General features: G+C 39.2%; 1 protein-coding gene and 1 long non-coding RNA gene across 4 annotated transcripts in view; one reads left to right on the forward strand and one right to left on the reverse strand.

Moving 5' to 3' along the window:
- Window positions 1-20,113, forward strand: part of LOC144322075 (uncharacterized) — a 135,853-nt gene extending 115,740 nt beyond the window's left edge. For all 3 annotated transcript variants that reach the window (XR_013387649.1, XR_013387643.1, XR_013387651.1), the window contains exon 4: window positions 17,880-20,113. This is a non-coding gene — a long non-coding RNA (uncharacterized LOC144322075). The remainder of the gene's footprint in view (window positions 1-17,879) is intronic.
- Window positions 10,370-12,957, reverse strand: IL5 (interleukin 5). The gene is made up of 4 exons (XM_077911622.1): window positions 12,222-12,957; window positions 11,986-12,018; window positions 10,988-11,116; window positions 10,370-10,871 (listed from the first exon to the last, which is right to left on the reverse strand). The coding sequence occupies exons 1-4, from the start codon at window positions 12,363-12,365 to the stop codon at window positions 10,773-10,775; spliced, it is 405 nt and encodes a 134-aa protein (XP_077767748.1). The 5' UTR covers window positions 12,366-12,957; the 3' UTR covers window positions 10,370-10,772.
- Window positions 20,114-20,663: the final 550 nt, after the last annotated feature.

Below are 20,663 nucleotides of genomic sequence, written 5' to 3' on the forward strand. Positions count from 1 at the left end.
TAAAACTGTCTAGCCTATGTGTATTCTTTGTGGGAATACTTTAAATGATTAATTCAATTATTCTAATGGTAATACAACTCTTGCATCCATTTTTGGAATTTATATTTGTATTGGGCACATATTTGTGCGCCTTCGCAGATTTCCTCCACCTTCTCTTACTCTCTCTTGGTCAGCACTCCCCTCACACCAAGTTACCCCTACGCTTCTAGGCATAGGTGAAATGCCACACTATATGAAATTAAGGCTGGCATCAAAGTGGCTGCCACCAACCCAATAATGCAATAGAGGAGAATTTGAGCAATGGAATGTCGCAGACAAAAGGGAGCCTGGCATATGAATTCCTTTCTCCTTAGCCCTTTCTCTGTGCTCTTCTGCCTTCTTCTTTCAGCACTCCTGCAGAAATTCCCTGGGACAAACATACCTGCAGAGAGATATGCTATGCTTGCTCACATCTTGGTGTGAAGTTGTGGCCAGTTCACTAATATATCACACCACACTGCTGCACAACTTTCTTGCCTCACTTCCCTTTTTCATTTAACCTAACCAAACTAGGCTTATAATCCTGAATTAAGTGTCAGTACTTAATATTTGCCTCAGGCTCTGATTTCTAAGATTACCTGAGCTATGGACAATTGGTTTCAGATGTAACAGACCCTTGGAATGAAATTTTGAAGTTCAATTACTCACCTCTATAAAATAATAGGAACCTATTGCTGGTGCTAAGCAGATTGACAGTAATTTCTGGTATGCAGTGGCTTTGGAGTCTTTTAAGCTTTTGACTGGTTAATTTGGATGAAGGGTAAATGGAGAGCAAGGCAATGGAAGATGGAATGGATGAGATATATGGAAGCCATGTTAATTATAAGGATCGCAGAGCACAGTGACTTTTCTGACAGCCCTGGAGACCTTTAGAGAGCAATAGGCTCAGAGCAATTCCAATTTAAGGTATGTTCTGAATGCTAGCAGACTTCTATGGTAACTTTAAAAGAGACCTCTGGGGCACCTGGCTAGCCAGTCAGAAGAACAGGCAACTCGATCTTAGGGGTCATGAGTTTGAGCCCCACGTTTGGTGCAGAGATTACATAAATAAAATTTTTTATTTTATTTATTTATTTATTTATTTATTTATTTATTTATTTATTTAAAAGATTTTATTTATTTATTCATGAAAGACACAGAGAGAGAGAAAAAGAGAGAAAGGCACAGATACAGGCAGAGGGAGAAGCAGGCTCCATGCAGGGAGCCCGACGTGGGACTCGATCCTGGGTCTCCAGGATCACGCCCTGGGCTGAAGGCGGCGCTAAACCACTGAGCCACCCGGGCTGCCCAATAAAATTTTTTAAAAATGAAGAAGAGACCCTTATCTCCTGAAGCCACAAGGCAGACTGCAGACTGGGTTGAAAATTAGGTTCAGGGCCTGATTATTTGCAGATTTTTGTAGAGCTTCAGAGGAGAATAGTTGTGCACCTTTGGCATTCTTCTATGGCAAAGTTGTGGCTCTTCTAGCAAGAGTATGGGATCATGAGACCTGAGATAGGAACATGTGAGTGAGAAAACCTGAGACTCTTGAAACCCCCAAATTCTTCTGAGTTCTCCTTAACTGGCAGAAGCAGCCCTTTCCCCTTGCCAAAGTGGACTAGCTCCTCCATGCTTGGAGACAGAAAAATCATTTCTCTTGACACAAGTGATGTCAAAAGATGACATTTGTTTTCCAACTAACCCTCCCTCAATACTCCCCACTGTTTGCAGGGTAATCAGAATTAGAGCTCAGAATAGTTTGATCAACTAGGGCACAATCAGAAGAAAGAAGTTACACCAGTTATTTTAATAGAGAGAAGTGAATATAAATAATTGTTAAGCAGGTATTGGATAACTGAAGAGACAAAAAGGGAACAATAAGATTTTAGGAAGGTGGTGATTTGTGGAAAGCAGCTACTGCCCCTATGGCTGGAGATCAAAGGGAAAAGGTTAGAATGATTAAAACATACAACCTTAGGGCACGGAACTCATGGTCCTGAAACTCAAAATTCTGTAAAGAGGCACTACTCTGTGGCTGGTGGGGTTTCTGAGCTCAGAAAAGGGGCCTATGGGAATGAAATCCAGATCTCTAGGGAGAAGGTGATGCTGGTAGAGAGGTGCTGGGGTCTTGGGGGAGAAGGGTGAGGTACACTAACATTGTTCAAATGAATGTTGGTGAAACTGCAAACTTTAACCAATTGCTGCTGCTGGAATGAACCACTGCTGCCAGGGTAACACTAAGATTAGGATTAGGACAGAAATAGGAGGCAAAAACAAGGAATAGGAAGGAAACAGGAAGGAGCAAGTCTCCTCTTCCTCCAGCCTCCTAGTCTAGCACCCCCTACTGACAGATCCTAACAGAGAATCAGCTGGTAGAGGAGAAATTGGCTTTCAGGCTCCCAGTTCTAGCTGCATATAGATGATGTGTTTGAAGCTGAGAGGCATTAGCTTTCCAGCTGACATTCAGGTGTGCGGGATCTCACATATATGTACTGTCAGAAACCAAGACCACATGGATTTTATTAGTCCAGAAGAATATGGAGTTGAGTAGATAGAATTGAATTCCTTGATAGGGAGGCTATTCACGATGATGCAGGATTTAATGTTTTGGCAAGAACACCCAGAGCTGATCCTAACAGTTTGCTGGAATGGCTCTTTGAAGCCTGACTTGGTGGTAGCCTACAGAATATGAAATGGAGGTGCCAGAACTTCCTTTCCATAATGTTGAAGAAGAGGGCAGATAGCTCAGGAAGCAGGAATACTAGATGGATATGTTGTACATGGTCTGAGTACCCGCTCTCTGACTCTGTTCTCTGGAGGGCACAGAGAACACTCCTCTCACTAACACAGCACAAGATGCACTAGGGAGGAGAAACAGGCATCATTACAAAGCTTAATAGTAGAAGTTCTCCATAAGCTGAGTTGAAGGTGGGGGACGCTGCCGCTGACATGGGCTCCCTAATATCAGTGGGCAAGACGGAATCCCTAGAATGGCAGAGGCTAGGTTGGAAGCACTTAACCATCAGAAGCAAAGTGGTCATAATTACTGCAATGAGCAGGCAGGCTATATAAAGTCCTTTGACCCTTGATTTTATAATGGTGGCTAATACAATGAAGGATTTCAAGAGGCAAGAGAGATGGATAATCAATCAACATGCTATTGTATGCCATAGGTAGTTAGATACAATCAAGAGCTTATAGATTGAGGTGTGCAAGAGCCACCACAATGGAAAATCAGACTATTTATCCATTTCCCAGATGCCAGTGCCCACTCATTAAATGGAAGGGACCCTACAATCCTACTTCATACAGTAAACTTTATTTCTTCAACCGTTTACCAATGAGACCTAGAGCCATTCATCAGAATAGCCATGTACTGGTAAAGGACATACTCAGACTTTTCTCTTTTTTAAAAGTATTTTTATTATTTATTTATTTATTTATTTATTTATTTATTTATTTATTTGAGAGAGTGCACACGTGCATGCATGATAGGGTGGGGAGGAGTGGAGGGACAGAGGGGTAGGGAGAGAATCTCCATCAGACTTCCACTGAGCACAGAGCCAGACGTAGATCCAGAGTGGGGCTCAGAAAACTGTATTCTTGGTTTGTTTTTTAGAGAGAGAGAGAGAGAGAGCACAAGCACAAGCAGGTGGCAGGGTGGGGGGAGTGGCAGAATGAGAGAGAGAATCTTAACCTGGCTCTATGCCCAGTGCAGCACCCAACACGGGACTCGATCTCAAGACCCTGACATCATGACCTGAGCCAAAACCAAGTCACACACTTAACCAACTGAGCCACCCAGGTGCCCCAGGAAATACTCAGACTTTTCAAAGATTGGTACATACGAGGTGTGAGCTGACCCAGACACCTGGAAAACCTAAATGCCACCATGATATTCTGGTTAGAATGGAAATTGCTTAGGACAAATAACAAATGGAGCTTTGGCATGAATCTTTTTTACACCCTCTGATTATTTTTTTGGTTCTTTACCATATACATGGGATAAACATTCTTAACACCTGGGAGAGCCTTCATATTGGTTCTCTAACCCATGAAGTAGGGGACAAGTGGAAGGCCTTGAAACTATCCGGACCCTGTCAAGGTAGAAAATCAAAGACAAATACTGTATTCCTGGATGACTGCCACTATGAAAGACTTGAAATATATGGGGACAGGGGGATTTAAAGGTATATATTTCCATTGCATTTATCTTCTTTCCTCTGCAAAAACCAGAACCACACTTTCAACTCAGGCTGTGGCAGACTAGCTTGTACAAACTACCCTGGAGCTAAACAATTAGGAAAGATGGCCAAATGGTTTGAAAAATCTATTTAGAACAATCAGAGAACTAACGTGGCAATGAAGACTCGAGAGACTATAAAGGAGGTAAGCTTAGAAATGGTCCTGACATTTGACATAGCTTTTTGCTTTGAGGCACTTACCAATTAGTAAGCAGTGGAATAGAAGTGGAGGAGCTGAGCAGCCGAGAAGCCAAAAGAAACGCTATGGCTGAGGGACCATGGGTAAAGCAGAGTTTTAAGCCATTTCATGGATATGAAGGAATAAAAATTGGAGGTTGGAGCCCACGAAGTAGGAAGGGGTTTCTGTAAATCCTTCCAGGCTTTCCACCGGGACCCCTAAAGAGTCATACTTTAAGAACTAACAGAAATAGACCAGTCTTTTAAAACTAAAACCCAGCTTTCAATCACCTGCATCTCAGACTGGATTGAGATGACCTGTTCTTACCCTAATTGCTTGCTGGAAGTGAAGTATATCCTTTCTGGAGGAAGACACCATCATCTTGTGTAAGACAGTGACTGTTTAATTCCCTTTTGCATTATAGACCTTCCTTCTGAGATGGTTTTTCTCCCACAAGTACAATCTATCAAAATTTTTTAGTGAGAGCTTACTGGTAATACATTCTTTCAGTTTTTAATCCCTCCTAAAGTGATTTTGGCTGATTTTAAAATGGGCAAAAAACATGAACAGACATCTCTCTCTCTCTCTCTCTCTGTGTGTGTATATATCTTCTCTCTACATATCTTTTATATATATCTTCTCTTTATATTTACTATATGTATATAGTAAATAAGCATATGAAAAGATGCCCAATGTCACATATTATTGTGGAATTGTAAATAAAAATGAGACATCACTATGCACCTGTTTGGCCAAAATCCAAAACACTGACAACACCAAATGCTGGCAAGGATGTGAAGGAATAGGGACTCTCATTCACTGCTGATGGGAATGCAAAGTAGTTGCAGCCACTTTGGAAGACAGTTTGGCAGTTTCTAATAGAAACTAAACATATTCTTACCAAACAATCCAACAATCACTCTCTTTGGTATTTACACAAAAGAGTTGAAAATATATCCACACAAAAATCTGCACATAGATGTTTATGGCAACTCTACTTATAACTGCTGAAACCTGGAAACAACCAAGATATCCCTCAGTAAGTGAATGGAAAAATAAATTGTGGAACATACAGATGATGGGATATTATTCAGCATTAAAAAGAAATGAGCTATCAAACAATGAGAAGACCCAGAAGAACCTTTAATAGATATTACCAAGTGAAAGAAGCCAATCTGAAAGGGCTATACATTATATGATTCCAACGATAGGATATTTCGAAAAGGCAAAACTTTAGAAACAGTGAAAATATTAGTGGTTGCCAGGGATTAGAAAGGAGGGAAGGATGAAGAAACACAATGCAGAGGATTTTTAGGGAAGTTAAACTATTCTGTGTGATGCCATAGTGGCAGATATATGTTATTATACATTTGGCAAAGCCCATAGAAGGTACAACATCAAGAGTGAATCCTAATGTAAACTGTGGACTTTGAGTGATAATGATGTGTCAGCATGGGTTTGAATCTCAGCCCTATAACCTATTAGCTGTGTGACCTTGGCTGGTAATTTAAACTCTCTGAGCCTTTGATTTCATATCATAAAGAAGGAATACTACTGCCTCTCATTGGCTTGTGATGAGAATTAACTGAGATAGTGATATAAAGTGTCTAGTGAAGTCCTAACCCATTTAAGGAGATAAGTAAATGGTAGTTTACATTACTCCCCTTCCTCAGCATAACACTGCAACATTGTGAACATTTGTTGAGGATCTATTGTGTTAAATATTAGTGCTACTCTCCAGTATTTCTTTCTTAGAAAAAAATATTTATTTATTTATTTATTTATTTATTTATTTATTTATTTATTTATTTATTTGAAAGAAAGAGCACTCACCTGAGTAGGGGTATAGGCAAAGGGAGGGGGAGATAATCTTCAAGCAGATTCCCCGCTGAGTGCTGAGCAGGTAATGGGGCTCCATCTCAAAACCCTGAGATCATGACCTGAGCTGAAACAAAGAGTCAGAAACTTAACTGACTGAGCCATCCAGTCGCCCTTTCCACTGCCTCTGACTTTTCTTTTTCTTGGCACATGGGAGAACTGTATTTTCCTTGGCTCTTGAAGTTACTCTTGGCAGTGTGACTTGCACTAACCAATATGATGTGAAATACTTAAGAATTTATGTGTGATTCTTCATTGCTCTTGCTCTCTACCAAGGGAATTGCAAAGGCAGTTGTTGATATGGAGTCTCCATACCAACAAGATGGAAGTATCCTGGAACTGCTGAACCAACACACAGAAGACAATTGCTCTGGAAGGTTGCCCAGAGCCACACCCACAGAAGACTGTGTAATTTAGAAGCAAACTTTTGTTGTATACAGCCCCTGGGATTCAGGGATGATTTGTTACTGCAGCATCACCTAGACTATTCTGACTGCTATACATACAGAGATATATCAGATGGATCTGATAATGCTGTAATGTAAAAGCAAGAGCTCCGGCAAAGGAATGTTCAAAGTCACGCAGGGCACTGAGAAGGGGCAACTAATTCTGATGGTTGGCAGGGAATGAAAGAGGGGGCAGAAAGTTACACATTTTCTGCTTGGGAAAAGACAGATGTACTGAGGCAGCGTGGGCAGCGTGAGGCACACATGGCAGTGTGAACATTCTCAGAGGTATTCTGGAAAGAATAAGACTAGCATGCTCTACGGAAGGCTTTCCACGTGGAACATTTCTTCATAGAATGTGTGTCCTTCAACACAGTGGGGTTTTTTTTTTTTTTTGGTTTTTTGTTTTTTGGGTTTTTTGTTTTGTTTTGTTTTACCAGTATTTATGTAGGAAAGATGTTATACTTATTCCCCCAAAGTGGATGCATTTTTGAGTAAAGTGGTGGTAGCGAGCTCAACAGAGAAAGTCTTTACTTTCTTTCCATATTAAGGTTCACAAAAGGTCATTGGAAAGGCTCTGACAGTCAACCAAGGAGACATGTAGTGTATTATATAAACAAAGCAGCCATATTAATGGTTTGATGGTCAGGAAGTAGTGTTTTAAATATTTTGCCACAGTTCATTAAATAATGAAATACAAAAAATAAATTTAAAAATATTTTGCAACCTAATATGTTAACATGTTGCTTATATTCAGGCATTTTACTGCTTTGTGTTTTGGAAAGTTGGTTGATTTTGGATTGAGATGTAATGCAGTAAAAGTTTTTCCACTTAAAATAATGGGAACGAGGCTCCTAGTTAGTGTTTTCTTATAAACAATGTTAAGTGAGAGATGCCTGCATTTCTCTATGGCAGGGTTTGGAGGAGGCAGAGGTATGCCCTGTGAAGGCGGCTAGACCTGAGACAGTGAGCCTGACTGATATGCACAGAGATGTCTCAAGTGGATCAGAGGTTTTTGTGCCTTGGGACATGTGGACATGAGTGTACTTTACCCACAGCCCTGACTCGACAAGGCGTGAGGAGAGCCTGAAACAGAGAGTAGTGCTGACTCAGTCTAGCTGAGAGATCACAGCCTCCACTGGAGGAGTGGGGACACAGAGGTGGAATAGGAGTGACATGTCAGAGGCTGAATGGTGGATGGAGGGCACAGTGGGTTAAATTTAGTGAGGGGGTCATCCAGAAAGGTGATGGTGAAATAGTTGTGGTTACATTAGCCAAAATAAGGGACCTCAGAGGAAGAGGGGAAAGAAAGACACAGAGGAGAAGCAGTGGCAGGTTTCAGGGGATGAGGATGGCTGACAAAAGCTGACTTTGGTTTTGGACATATTATGTCAAGGTGTCCTCTGGGAAGGTCCTCAGTGTCCCTCCAAAACTCAGCCTATTAGCTCACACTGGCTCCTCTCACTGGACAGTAAGAGTGATATTACTAAGATAGAGTGAAGGGATGCTTCATTGTTGGGATAAGCTTTTGAGAGGAAAAGCAAGGCTCTGGAAAATAGTCTTACAACCTGGAGGCTGCCGATTCCTTCTCTCCCTGGGTGCTCTGGGTTCTGGAGCCCCACAGTCATCAGGCCTGAGCTAGGGGCCAGTTGATGTGACTTGCTAGGGGCCATCAGGATGGCTTTGCTTCTGAAATAAAAGGAAAGTAAAATCAGCTTGAGGAGCATAGTTTCTGCCTTAAAAACCATTGGTACATCTAAGAAGTCCCATTTGGGTTGATTGCATACAGTGGTGATTCCTTTTAGTTTCTCTGAGCTCTGGTAGGTTGGTAAGCGTTCACAAGTGGGATTTCAGATAGGCTCTTCTAGCCTTAAACCCACCTGCACTGTACTGGACCTTCATAGGTCCAGAGAGAGAATGTAAGTCTGTAAGGGAAGGGAATGTTATCTGTTCCATTCACTGGTGGATCCTAGTCCCTAGAACAGTCCTAGACCAGATGGGAGTTCAGTAAATATTTGCTGAATTGAATTAAATTGACATTCAGTCTCTTCACAAATCAAGTTTCCTGTTTCCTGACAGTGTTTAGAACAGTCAGCATGGGGCTGTGCTGACCCATCTTCCTTTTCATCAGCTTGGCTCTGACTCTCGAGGCCTGGTAGATACACAGTTGGGGGTGGGGTCTGGGCCACAGCAGAGCATTAACCACTATGCCTGGGTTTGTGTTGGAAGGAAAACGTGTCTTCTTACACAGAGGGACTTGCATTCTCCAACCCGAGACTCTATGCCTGCCTGCTCTGTCCCCTCTCCTATGCCCAGAAACAGTGATTGTTTCCCAGAAACAGCCAAGTGTAACCCACACAATCCATGCAGATAATTCCCCTGGGTAATGGCACCCATTGGTAAGGAGTGCCAGCCTATGCTTGCAACTGTATCCCAGCACACAGTGTAGACCCTGTGACCAGTAAATGAATGAAGGAGTCAATAGCATAGTTGAATATTTTTCTTGGATCTCTCCTTTAGTTCTATTTTGGTATTAAGATACATTTTAAAGAACACATATTCTGGATCCTTGAGAAATTTCCTCAAACAGAAGAACCTTCAGTTACGGTACTGATCGTCATAAGCAGCCAGAGTGCTGCTGCTCTACCCCCTGGGAATACAGGATGATGGGACCCTTTAGAAACCAGTCTTATTATTATTATTTTTATTCATAAGAGACACACAGAGAGAGGCAGAGACATAGGCAGAGGGAGAAGCAGGCTCCAAGTAGGAAGCCTGATGTGGGACTCGATCCCCAGGACTCTGGGATCATGGCCTGAACCAAAGGCAGGTACTCAACCACTGAGCCACCAGAACCTAGTCTCTCTGCACCTTTTGTTACTTTAGGTGAGATGAGGAAGTACTGTCCCAGGCCACGGTGCTCTGGGCCCCACCAAGAGGGTTTCTGCCTCCTTCCCTGAACTGGCAATAGGATTGACCTGCCAGATTCTTCTCACTGGCTAGGAAGAGACCTAGTTACAGATTTTTACATATTCTCCTCCTAGGAAAATCCTTGAAAGTCATTTTAATTCTATGGGCAGCCCTGGAAAGTTCATTCATTCATTCATTCATTCTTTCATCACTTACCATTTAACCCATGCCCTCCCCGGTTCAGGTATACTGTGGTGAGGAAACCATGCTCAGTCCATGCCCATGTTCCTATACCCACATGCCCACTAGGGCCTGCTGGGTCACTTCCACCTGCAGTATGCCTAGCAACTCTGTGGCTTCCATTACCAGGAAGACGGGAATGTTCAGCCAGCACAGATGCAGGCTCTCCCTCCAAACCCAGCATGTTTTCACACAGACTGTGCTCACTTCAAGAGTAGGATGGGGCATCTGGGTAGTTCAGTTGGTTAAGTGTCTGACTCTTGGTTTCAACTCAGGTCCCGATCTCATGGGTCATTGAGATCGAGGCCTGTGTCTGGGTCTTGAGGTAGAGCCCTGTGTCAGGCTCCTTGCTAAGGGAGAGTCTGCTTGGATATTCTCTTCCTTTGCCCCCTACCCCATGCTCTCTCTCAAATAAATAAGTAAATCTTGAAAAAAAAAAAAAAAGGAGTAGCATAGAGGCTAGCAACGAACTGAATCAGAGCCGTTTATTTTTGTTTTATTGGAACATAGCCTAATCTGATATAAATATTAATTTATCAAATTCTTAAGCATTTCATAAATAAATATTAAGTTAACAGACATTTTATAGAACGCTGTGTTAAATAAGATTAAAATACATATTTATTTTGCCTGCAGCAAACTGGAGGAAAATACTTCAATGATGTGATACCTGAAATATATCTCAAATATATTTCATCTGTGTGAAGTGATAAAGTAGTAGGATGCCTGAAATATTTACTTTGTCTCTGAAGCTTAGTTATACTGGCCATTAAGTCCCTACTGTTGGTTGGCCCTCATTCTCATCGCCAAAAAACCATTCTTCTCCAAAATCTTCCACTACAATAAGCCGGTTTGTTCTCAACTTTCCGGTGTCCACTCGGTGTTTATTACACCAAGAAATACTTGCAGGTAGTCTAGGAACTTTGTCACTCTCCATCTTTCTCCTGCACACCTTTTCTGTTAAAAGAACAGAGGAGATATTGTAGGAAACTGTCAATTCTTGTAAAAAAAAAACAAAAACAGGCAGAGTCAGACAAATATACTTAAGTTTTTGCCAAATGTCTTTAACTTACTTTTTGGCGCTCTATGTGTTCTTTTATTAAAGACAAGTTTTGGAATAGTTTATCCACAGCCTCCCCATGGGCAGTTTGGTTCTTCAATGTGTCTATACCCTGAAAAACTTCTTTAATGCACAGTTGGTGCTAAATGAGGAAGATTTTAAAAAATATAATTCATCAAAACAAGGCATAAAAATTTGGTCCAAAAAGTTAGACTTTGTTTTGTGGGGTTTACACAAGTTCCCTTCTCCCAAGAGGTTTTTACTTGTGTCTTTTCCAGGTGGGAAACCACCTTATACTAAGCTATAATTACCATAAGTAAATGATGTTTATATAATTACTGAGAAGTGTTACAAATGATATAAATGAAATGATTAATGAAAAATAAATGCTTACGAGGTATAATACAACTGCCTTACTGATTTACCTCACCTCAGAATTTCCTCGTATAGTTCTAGCTGGTAATTTTATTCTATTTAGACTAATGATATCACATTTTTAACATTTTAATATGACCATGACATACTCCAGATGTATATGATTCCATTAGAGTTAAAAATCATTTAAATATGTGGAAGTGACTATTAATATAGGACTTCACTGTATATTTTCATGTCTACTGACCATAATTCTAAAAATATAACCCCAAGTTGCTAGTACTTTCAGAAAAACGTTGAAGTGAGGAAAGCCAACGACAGAGGTGAATGGAGCCTAGGAAGTATCTCTGACCCAATATGGAATTCTTTTGGAAAGAATGCCTGACACGAGGCTCTTTGAGATGGAGAACTGACAACATCAAAAAAGGGCCTGATCCACTTGCTTAATGGATTCTACTTAATATTGTAGAGCCATTCCTAACACCATTCCTAATATTCATAAGCACATAATTTACATCCGCACACATAAAAACAAAATAGATAAAATTAAATCATCCCAATGTTAACTGATACTTTATAGCTTAAAATATGAAACTGACTCATGTAATCATTTTATCAAATCATAATTTAACTTACATTTTTATTTTCAGGAGTAGGAATCATCAGGTTCTGAAAAAGAAAGGAAACAACATTCATTTTTAATGTATTGTAAGGTTCATAACTTTTAATATAATTCTTCTGAGTAACATGGTTACCCATTATATATTATTAACACTCATTACTTCATTATTGATAATGGATCTTTAAAAACTAGCCACCACCACCAATTACCCATGCATTTTAAAGACTGTAGGAATCAAAAAGAAAATTACCCCATCGCCTATCAGCCAAGTTCGATGAGTGGAGAGCAGTGTCAAGGTCTCTGCCACCAGTCTATTCATGGTATTTTCTACAGCAAAGGCAGAAACATAGGCAGCCCCAAGAGCTAGCAAACTCAAATTCAGAAGCATTCTCATAGCTCTGAAATGTTCAGTGTTTGCCTTGGGCAAAGAAAGTGCATAGTACAAGATTGCATCCTCAACCAATTTATTCTCTATCTTTGAGGAAATGAATAATTTCTAACAATCAGATAGAGAATGCCCAATAATGGCATATCGTAATACGAATTGTTTCCAATGCCTTGTATCTTAAAAAATAATTTTGCCTTTATCTTTTAATAATAATAAAAATCCCTATTTTCCCCCCTTTAAAAACATTTTCTATTACAAAGAAAATCTTTGGGTTGATATATCATTACCTCACATTTGCATTTCTTAAAATCAGAAGACTGAATTTCCTCTTAAAAAATGTGTGTAAAAAGGAGAAGTATGATGCATTAAATTTTATACCAGAATGTATAAATATTGGGAATATCTTTTTTTCAGGTTGACTAACTTCTATCACTGTTGTTGCTAGACTGATCTTTCTTAAGAGGAATGTAAAATACAGGTGGAGAGATGGTGATTAGAGATCATCAAAACTTAGCAGGGCCAAGTTCACCAGAGACTAGGTTAGGACCCTTCCTGTTGCCAGTGACCCCAAATCTAATCCAGACTGAAGTCAAACAGGGAATTGTTAGATCATACAACCAAATGGTCCAGGAGAGAGGCTCCTTGGTGATTCTTCCTTGGCTCCCTTGTCAGGCAGCTCTCCCACTATGGTCCCAAGATGATGTCAGATCTCCTGGATCTGTATGTATCCTGTTTCTGAGCAGCAGGAGAAGGCAAATTGTACTATTCTGATTGCTCAATCAAAAGTCCTGGAATTTGGGGATCCCTGGGTGGCTCAGCGGTTTAGCGCCTGCCTTTGGCCCAGGGCGCGATCCTGGAGTCCCGGGATCAAGTCCCACGTCGGGCTCCTGGCATGGAGCCTGCTTCTCCCTCCTCCTGTCTCTCTCTCTGTCATAAGTAAGTAAATAAATAAATCTTTAAAAAAAAAGTCCTGGAATTCCCCTTCCTTATGACAAAGGACCACATGTTCACCCTTGAACATGTTGCCAGGGGTGTGGGATATATGGATTGGTTCTCTCTGAGGCTGGAAATAGGCTTTACCCCACTCAAGTTGCTAGCTGACTGTGCAAATCAATGGAATACACAGGTGTAATACAACAAGGCGGTAAGGCTACAGTGAACTGCAGCATATGTGACCTGTCTAAAGGTGGCAGATGCTATTCAGCTTCCACTGATTGTTTCCATGTAACACCCTTGGACTTCTGTAGCTGAATCATCCCATTTTATAAAGAAGTCAGAAACCCCAATTATTATATATAACCTATTGATTTTTAAATGCTGGCAATTCATATTTTTAAAAACTTATAGTGTACCGTTGTGCAGCCTCTGATTTACAGTACAAGGTCAAGTTGGAGGGCTAGTTACTGAAAAATGTCTTCTATTCAAAATAATATTTCTCCTAAAATATTTTGTTATGGTAAAATACACATAAAATTTAACTTCTTAATCACTTTAAGTGTATAGTTCAGTAGTGTTAAGTACACTTACAATATTGTACAATCCATCTCCAGAACTCCTTTCATCTTGCAAAATTGAAACTCTACATCTGTTTAATGGATGTTGCCAGCCCCTGGCAACCATGCTTCTACTTTGTGTCTCTACAAATGTGACTCCTCTAGGCAACATATAAATGGAATCATATGGCATTTGTCTTTTGGTGACTGACTTATTTCACTTAAGATATCTTCAAGATTCATCCACATTGTAGCATTTGACAATTTCCTTCCTTTTTAGGGCAGAGCAATACTCCACTGTATGAATATACCACATTTTGTTTATTCATTTACCTGTCAATGGACATTTGGGTTGCTTCCATCTTTTGTCTATTGTGAACAATGCTACTATGAACATGGATGTCCAAAATTATGTTGCTTGTCATAATTTTTGAACTTTTGCTCTGTGAAACTGATCTCCCAAACCTGACTTTAAACTCTCTTATAGCAAAGACTATAAAATAATATTTGAAAGAACTTTATTAATGTAAAACTGCATACAAAAGTTAATTATTTTAATCTACTGTGCAGGAGGGAACTCCAAATAAATTTTTTTTTAGTTTTTTTTTCCAAATAATTTTTGTTGATATTCCACTCTCACAAAAGGTGTGCATCATCCTCCTGAAGTAAGGAATACATTTTAAATAATACGATATGGGAAAGAGATTGTAAGAAGAGGAACTTTGCAGTGGAGAAATCTGGCAAACTTCAGCCAGGTGACCAACATCAACATCAATAGTGATAAGTCACATTAGTAGCAACTAGTCTTAATATAATGTGATGAGAATGGCATTTTATCTCTGTGGTATTCCCCGCCAACCCGATAGCCTCTATCTAACCATGAGAAAAACATTATACATATCCAAATACCCCAGAGGGACAGAATAGCCAGGCAATACTCCTTAAAACCGTCAAGGTCATCAAAAAGAAGCAATGTCTGAGAAACTGTCACAACCCAGAGGAGTCCAAGCATGGTGACTAAATGTAATGTGGTATCCTGGGTGAAATCCAGGAACAGGAAAAGGATGGTAGATAAAACTAAGGAGATTCCAAAAAACAGTGGAGCCTAGTAATGTGCCAATTGTTGGTTCCACAGTTGTGACAAATATAATATATAGTAATATAAACGATAGAGAAAATTGGGTGCAGGGTACACAGGAACTCTCTATAACATTGTTGCGACTTCTGCAACTCTAAAACTATTTGAAATAAAAGCTTATTAAACAAAACATTGCAAGTTGAAAGAAGTTAATGATTGTTTTTACTATTATGATTATTAAAAAGACTGCATTCTGTAGATGTCATGCACTTCGGGACCTTTTATTTATTTTTTTTAAGACTTTATTTATTCATGGGAGACACACAGAGAGAGAAAGGCAGAGACCCAGGCCGAAGGACAGGCGCTAAACCCCTGAGCCACCCAAGCGTCCCACTTCAGGACCTTTTTACTAGACTGAGCTCCTTGAGTAGAAAGATTTTATTTAATTGACCTTTTTGTCTTCAAGGACTGGCCTATTATTGTAGGCATTCAATGTTTGTTGAAAATAATAACTGAATGAATACGCAGTCATGTTGTGTTAGCTGAACAAATTAATATGAATACTGTGGAAACTCAAGGAGTCTATTCCCTGAGGCTGGGAGCATGAAGTAATTTAAAAAAAATCTTTGGCACACTCCTGGAAAAAAAGATAAAGCAAAACTTTAAGGCTCAGCTGTAGAGACCAAGTCAGTGTGAACTACCTGGCATTTTTTTAAAACCCACATTATTTTAGGAGAATAGAAAATTAGCAATCAGTACTTGGAATTTTTAAGAATTACTAGTAATTATGCAAAAGGATTTTGAATAGTGTTGAAAAGTTGTATTCATGGGTAACATCCAAACTTTTGCCCAAAAACCTTTATCTCTATTAGTGGCTTCCAAATTGGCAACGTGTTTTTAAAAAACTGGTAACTGTGGTTTTTTTACTAACTGTGTAGTCATTTAAGGTCAAATGACTTTTCTATGAACTGATTCTAATCAATCGACTGGGCATGATGCCACAAATTTTTTGTGGTGACTAAAGGTAAAATGATAGCATCTCTCTTTTTTTTTTTTTTTTTTACCGTATTTTAACCTTCATGCTTTCAATATCTTTAAAATAATTCTTTTTATTGAATAAATAACATTACGGGAAGAGAAACACAGAACTTCCTCCCCTCAGCATGGCAACTGAGTTTTTTTATGACTTCTTCCAATCTTTATTAATGCATGGATAACTTCATAGACTTGTAATCAATGAGTATGTGCAGCTTGTGTTTATCTTTTTTGCTTATTAATACCTCTCTTTCATGTATCTACTTATTATTTTCTTTTTTTAAATTTTTATTTATTTATGATAGTCACACAGAGAGAGAGAGAGAGAGAGAGGCAGAGACATAGGCAGAGGGAGAAGCAGGCTCCATGTACCGGGAGCCCGACGTGGGATTTGATCCCGGGTCTCCAGGATCGCGCCCTGGGCCAAAGGCAGGCGCTAAACCGCTGCGCCACCCAGGGATCCCTACTTATTATTTTCAAGGTTATCTGCTATTAGATGAAATTGTATCTATTGTTTACTTCACTGATTGGATTGTTTCTAGTCTTTCACAACTATAAATAATGCTAAGAAAGCTCTTTGCATAATTTAAAAAAATATTTCCTTATGCTAAGAAACTTGTGTGAACATTTTTACAGCTCTTGTTACATTTTACCAGATCACCCCTCTGAAAATATTAAATGGACATAAAATAAATCCCTTGCATTTTTAGTGTTTTACAACTTACAAAGCACTTGCACTAATATAACTGTTTAATCATGGTTATCAGCACTGTGGGATAGATTTCTTTCCTTGAAGGCTCTTCAGCACTAGGGTTAAACAGTTTTGCTGATGTGATAAGTGAAATGACCTCCCATGAAAGGTGTGATGCAAGAAGCCGTGGTTATCAAAGAGACTGACAAATAGTGGTAAACCTAAATAAATTAATGCTGGTCAAAAAATAACTTACTTAGGGGATTTTAAGACAATGAGGAACAAAAATACTAAACAATGATAATGTGGAAGATACAATGATCAAAGTTGGTATATATTACTGTTGTTGTACTGTTTAAAAGTTTCCTAAAGGTATTAACTTTAGACTTTAAAATAGGCATATGAAAAATTTAAGAAGAACCACTAAAAGAACAGGAATAGAATGTACAACTTCCAAATCAGTAGAACACAACAAGGGCATAAAAAAAGTTTAGTCAATCCAGAAACCAGGAAAGGAGAAAAAGAAGCAAAGAAAAGCATTGAAAGAGATATGAGAAATACATCCAAATTTATCATGAATCATGGTAATTGAAAAGATTAATCTCACCTATTAAAAGGTAGACACTATGAAATTATACCCAAAATCATCTGTCAGCTATTTTCAAGAGATATACTTCATGCAAAATGACATTAGAAGATGGAAAATCAAGGGATAGAAAGATATACTAGATAAACACTAATCAAAAGAAAGCTAATGTATCAACATCAATATCAGAAAAAGAATGTGTCAGAAAGTACTACAAAGAAAAAGAGATTCACTAGTAAGTATAAAATAACTCATAGAAGTTTTTTTTTCATTTCACTAATTATGATATAAGAAAAATAAAACATTTTCAAAAAAAAAGAGAAAAAGAAAACATTTTCCAGTAATAGTTTACTGAGAAATAGGAATTGGATTGGTTTGCTCTTTCAGTTTTTTTTTTTATTTTAGGGATTAATCATTTTTATCGAAATTCATTTCTACCCCCTTCCTTTAGTTTGTTCTCTTAGTCTCATAGTTTCCTATATGTTCTCTTAGTCTTATAGTTTCCTATAAAACTGTTAACAAAGTTGAATTTTTTGTAATAGAATCTGGCTACTTTATCTTGTAAACTTTTTTCTTCAGCTTGCTGTTTTCTCCTTAAATATTTTATTTTATTTTAATTTTTATTTATTTATGATAGTCACACAGAGAGAGAGAGAGAGAGAGGCAGAGACACAAGCAGAGGGAGAAGCAGGCTCCATGCCCTGGGAGCCCGACGTGGGATTCAATCCCGGGTCTCCAGGATCGCGCCCTGGGCCAAAGGCAGGCGCCAAACCGCTGCACCACCCAGGGATCCCTCCTTAAGTATTTTAAAGTAAATTACAGAAAAGCATGATGCTCCATTATCAACACTTCATATATATCTCAAAAAAGAATCATTTTCTTACACAGCAAGATAATGTCGCATCAAATATAATGAAATTAACAATGATAATTTTCTAGCATGTAATTTCTGGACTGCATTCAAATTTCCCTTTGTATCCCCCAAATTCCCTTCACATTTCTATGCACAAACAAGAATCCACCCCAGGACCATGTGTTGCTTTTTTTTTTTTTTTTTAAGTCTTTTAGGGGCAGCTCAGGTCATGATCTCAGGGGTGTGAGTTTGAGTCCCACATTGGACTCTGTGCTCAGTGCAGAGTCTGCTTAGTACTCTCTCTCACTCTCCCTCGGCTGCTCCTCTCTCTCCCTTTCTCTATAAAATAAATATTTTTTAAATAAATATTTTCTAAAAACTCTTTTAAAATCTGCAGCAGTCCTTCTTTTAATGATACTGACCTGAGAACCTGGACCAGTGTCTTATAACACACCCTTCCTTCCAGATTTGTCTTTTCTGTCCTTGTGGAATTAGTAACCTAATCCTAATGCCTGAGGCTAAGTGTAAAAGTGTGATTAGATCAGGTTCAAGTTGGGTAGCCTGGGTGGCTCAGCGATTTAGCGCCACCTTTGGCCCAGGGTGTGATTCTGGAGACCTGGAATCGAGTCTCGGGTCGGAGTCCCTGCATAGAGCCTGCTTCTCCCTCTGTCTCTCATGAATAAATAAAGTATTTTTTAAAAAAGATTAGATTCAAGTTAATTTTTAAAAACCAAACTGCATAGGAGATATTTGGTACTTCATGCCAAGATCACAGTAGAAGCATATAGTCAAGGGTATTGTCATAGGTTGCATGGCAACACATGGTAGCTACACTTTCGGTGAGCCTAGCATACTGTATAAATTTGTTGAATCAATATATTGTACACGTGAAACTAATGTGCATGGTGAGTCAGCTACATTTGAAAAAAAATCACAGCAGGAGACATATAAAAAGACTGGTTGTCTCAATCATTGCTAATTTCTTATGTTGAGTCATAAAATTCCTTTTTTTAAAAAAAAGATTTTATTTATTCATGAGAGACACAGAGAGAGGCAGAGACATAGGCAGAGGGAGAAGAAGGCTCCCCATAAGGAGTCCAAGGTGGTGCTTGATCCCGGATCCCAGGATCACACCCTGAGCCAAAAGCAGACGCTCAGGCATCACAAAAATTCTCATATAAAAGTGTGGGTCGGGGGCAGCCCGGGTGGTTCAGCGGTTTAGCGCCGCCTTCAGCCCGGCCATGATCCTGGAGTCCCGGGATCGAGTCCCACATTGGGCTCCCTGCGTAGAGCCTGCTTCTCCCTCTGCCTGTGTCTCTGTCTCTGTCTCTCTCTCTGTGTCTCTCATGAATAAATAAAATCTTAAATTTTTTTTTTTTTAAGTGTGGGTCGGGACACCTGGGCGGCGCAGTGGTTGAGCGTCTGCCTTGGCTCAGGGTGTGATGCTGGAGTCCTGGGATCAAGTCCCACATCCGGCTCCCTTCATGGAGCCTGCTTCTCCCTCTGCCTGTGTCTCTGCCTCTCTGTGTGTGTCTCTCATGAATAAATACAATCTTTAAAAAAAAAGTGTGGGTAAGGGGCACCTGGGTGGCTGAGTGGTTGAGCGTCTGGCTTTGGCTCAAGTCGTGGTCCTGGGGTCCTGAGATCCTGGGATTGAGTCCAGCATCAGGCTCCCTACAGGGAGCCTGCCTCTCTGTGTCTCTTATGAATAAATAAAATCTTTTTTTTTAAATAAAAGTGTGTATAATTACATTTTTGGGCTCTACTCTTATTGCTGCCAGAAAAATATAGATCTTCATCCACCTGAAACTTAGAGTGGTAATTTGTAGATACAGATTTGCTTTTTTCTTCCTATTGATATCCAAGTATCTAAGCAATGCAAATGCTGTGCAGAAAAAAAATGGCCTTGCTGGTTTACAACTATTTACATTTGTCAAAAGTCATGGAACTGTACTCTGTAAAAGGGAGACATTTACTGTATGTAAATAATATTTAAATAAACTGACTTTTAAAATGGGCTCTTATCTTTTCTCATTTTTAAAATTACATTTAGCTTGTTACATAAAGCACTACTGTATAATTTCAATCTGCTGTGTTCCATTAGTTACTTAAAATATATGATTTTTGATGCTTTCCTGTTTCTTTCTTGGTACATCAAGAGAGTACTCACTGGCTTTCCTCACTTGCATCCTTTGACTTGAATTTTTTAGTTTATGTATTAAGTCCTGCAAATGACTGATTTTAAGTGGAGAGCATTTTCTACATTTTTCTGGATCAATAATCGAAAGTTTTTGCTTTGATTTTTATGTCTTCCACTACTGTTTTGTAATAGCTGTATTTTTTCTATAGGTTCTTGCATGTGATAGCCGTCTGTAAATTGGGTTCCAAAAAGCAATATTCAGTCATTTTTTTTGTTCCCCTTATTTTACTTAAAAATTTTTACTATATAAAATGGTGGACATATGTAATACATACAACTTGTTGACTTCCAAGGTAAATATACACCAGTGAAACCATCACTACAGTCAATGCCATTGGTTTATCCATTACTTGAAAAATTTCCTCCCA

The sequence above is a fragment of the Canis aureus genome, chromosome 10, assembly GCF_053574225.1.
Source record: "Canis aureus isolate CA01 chromosome 10, VMU_Caureus_v.1.0, whole genome shotgun sequence".
Lineage (NCBI taxonomy): Eukaryota > Metazoa > Chordata > Mammalia > Carnivora > Canidae > Canis > Canis aureus.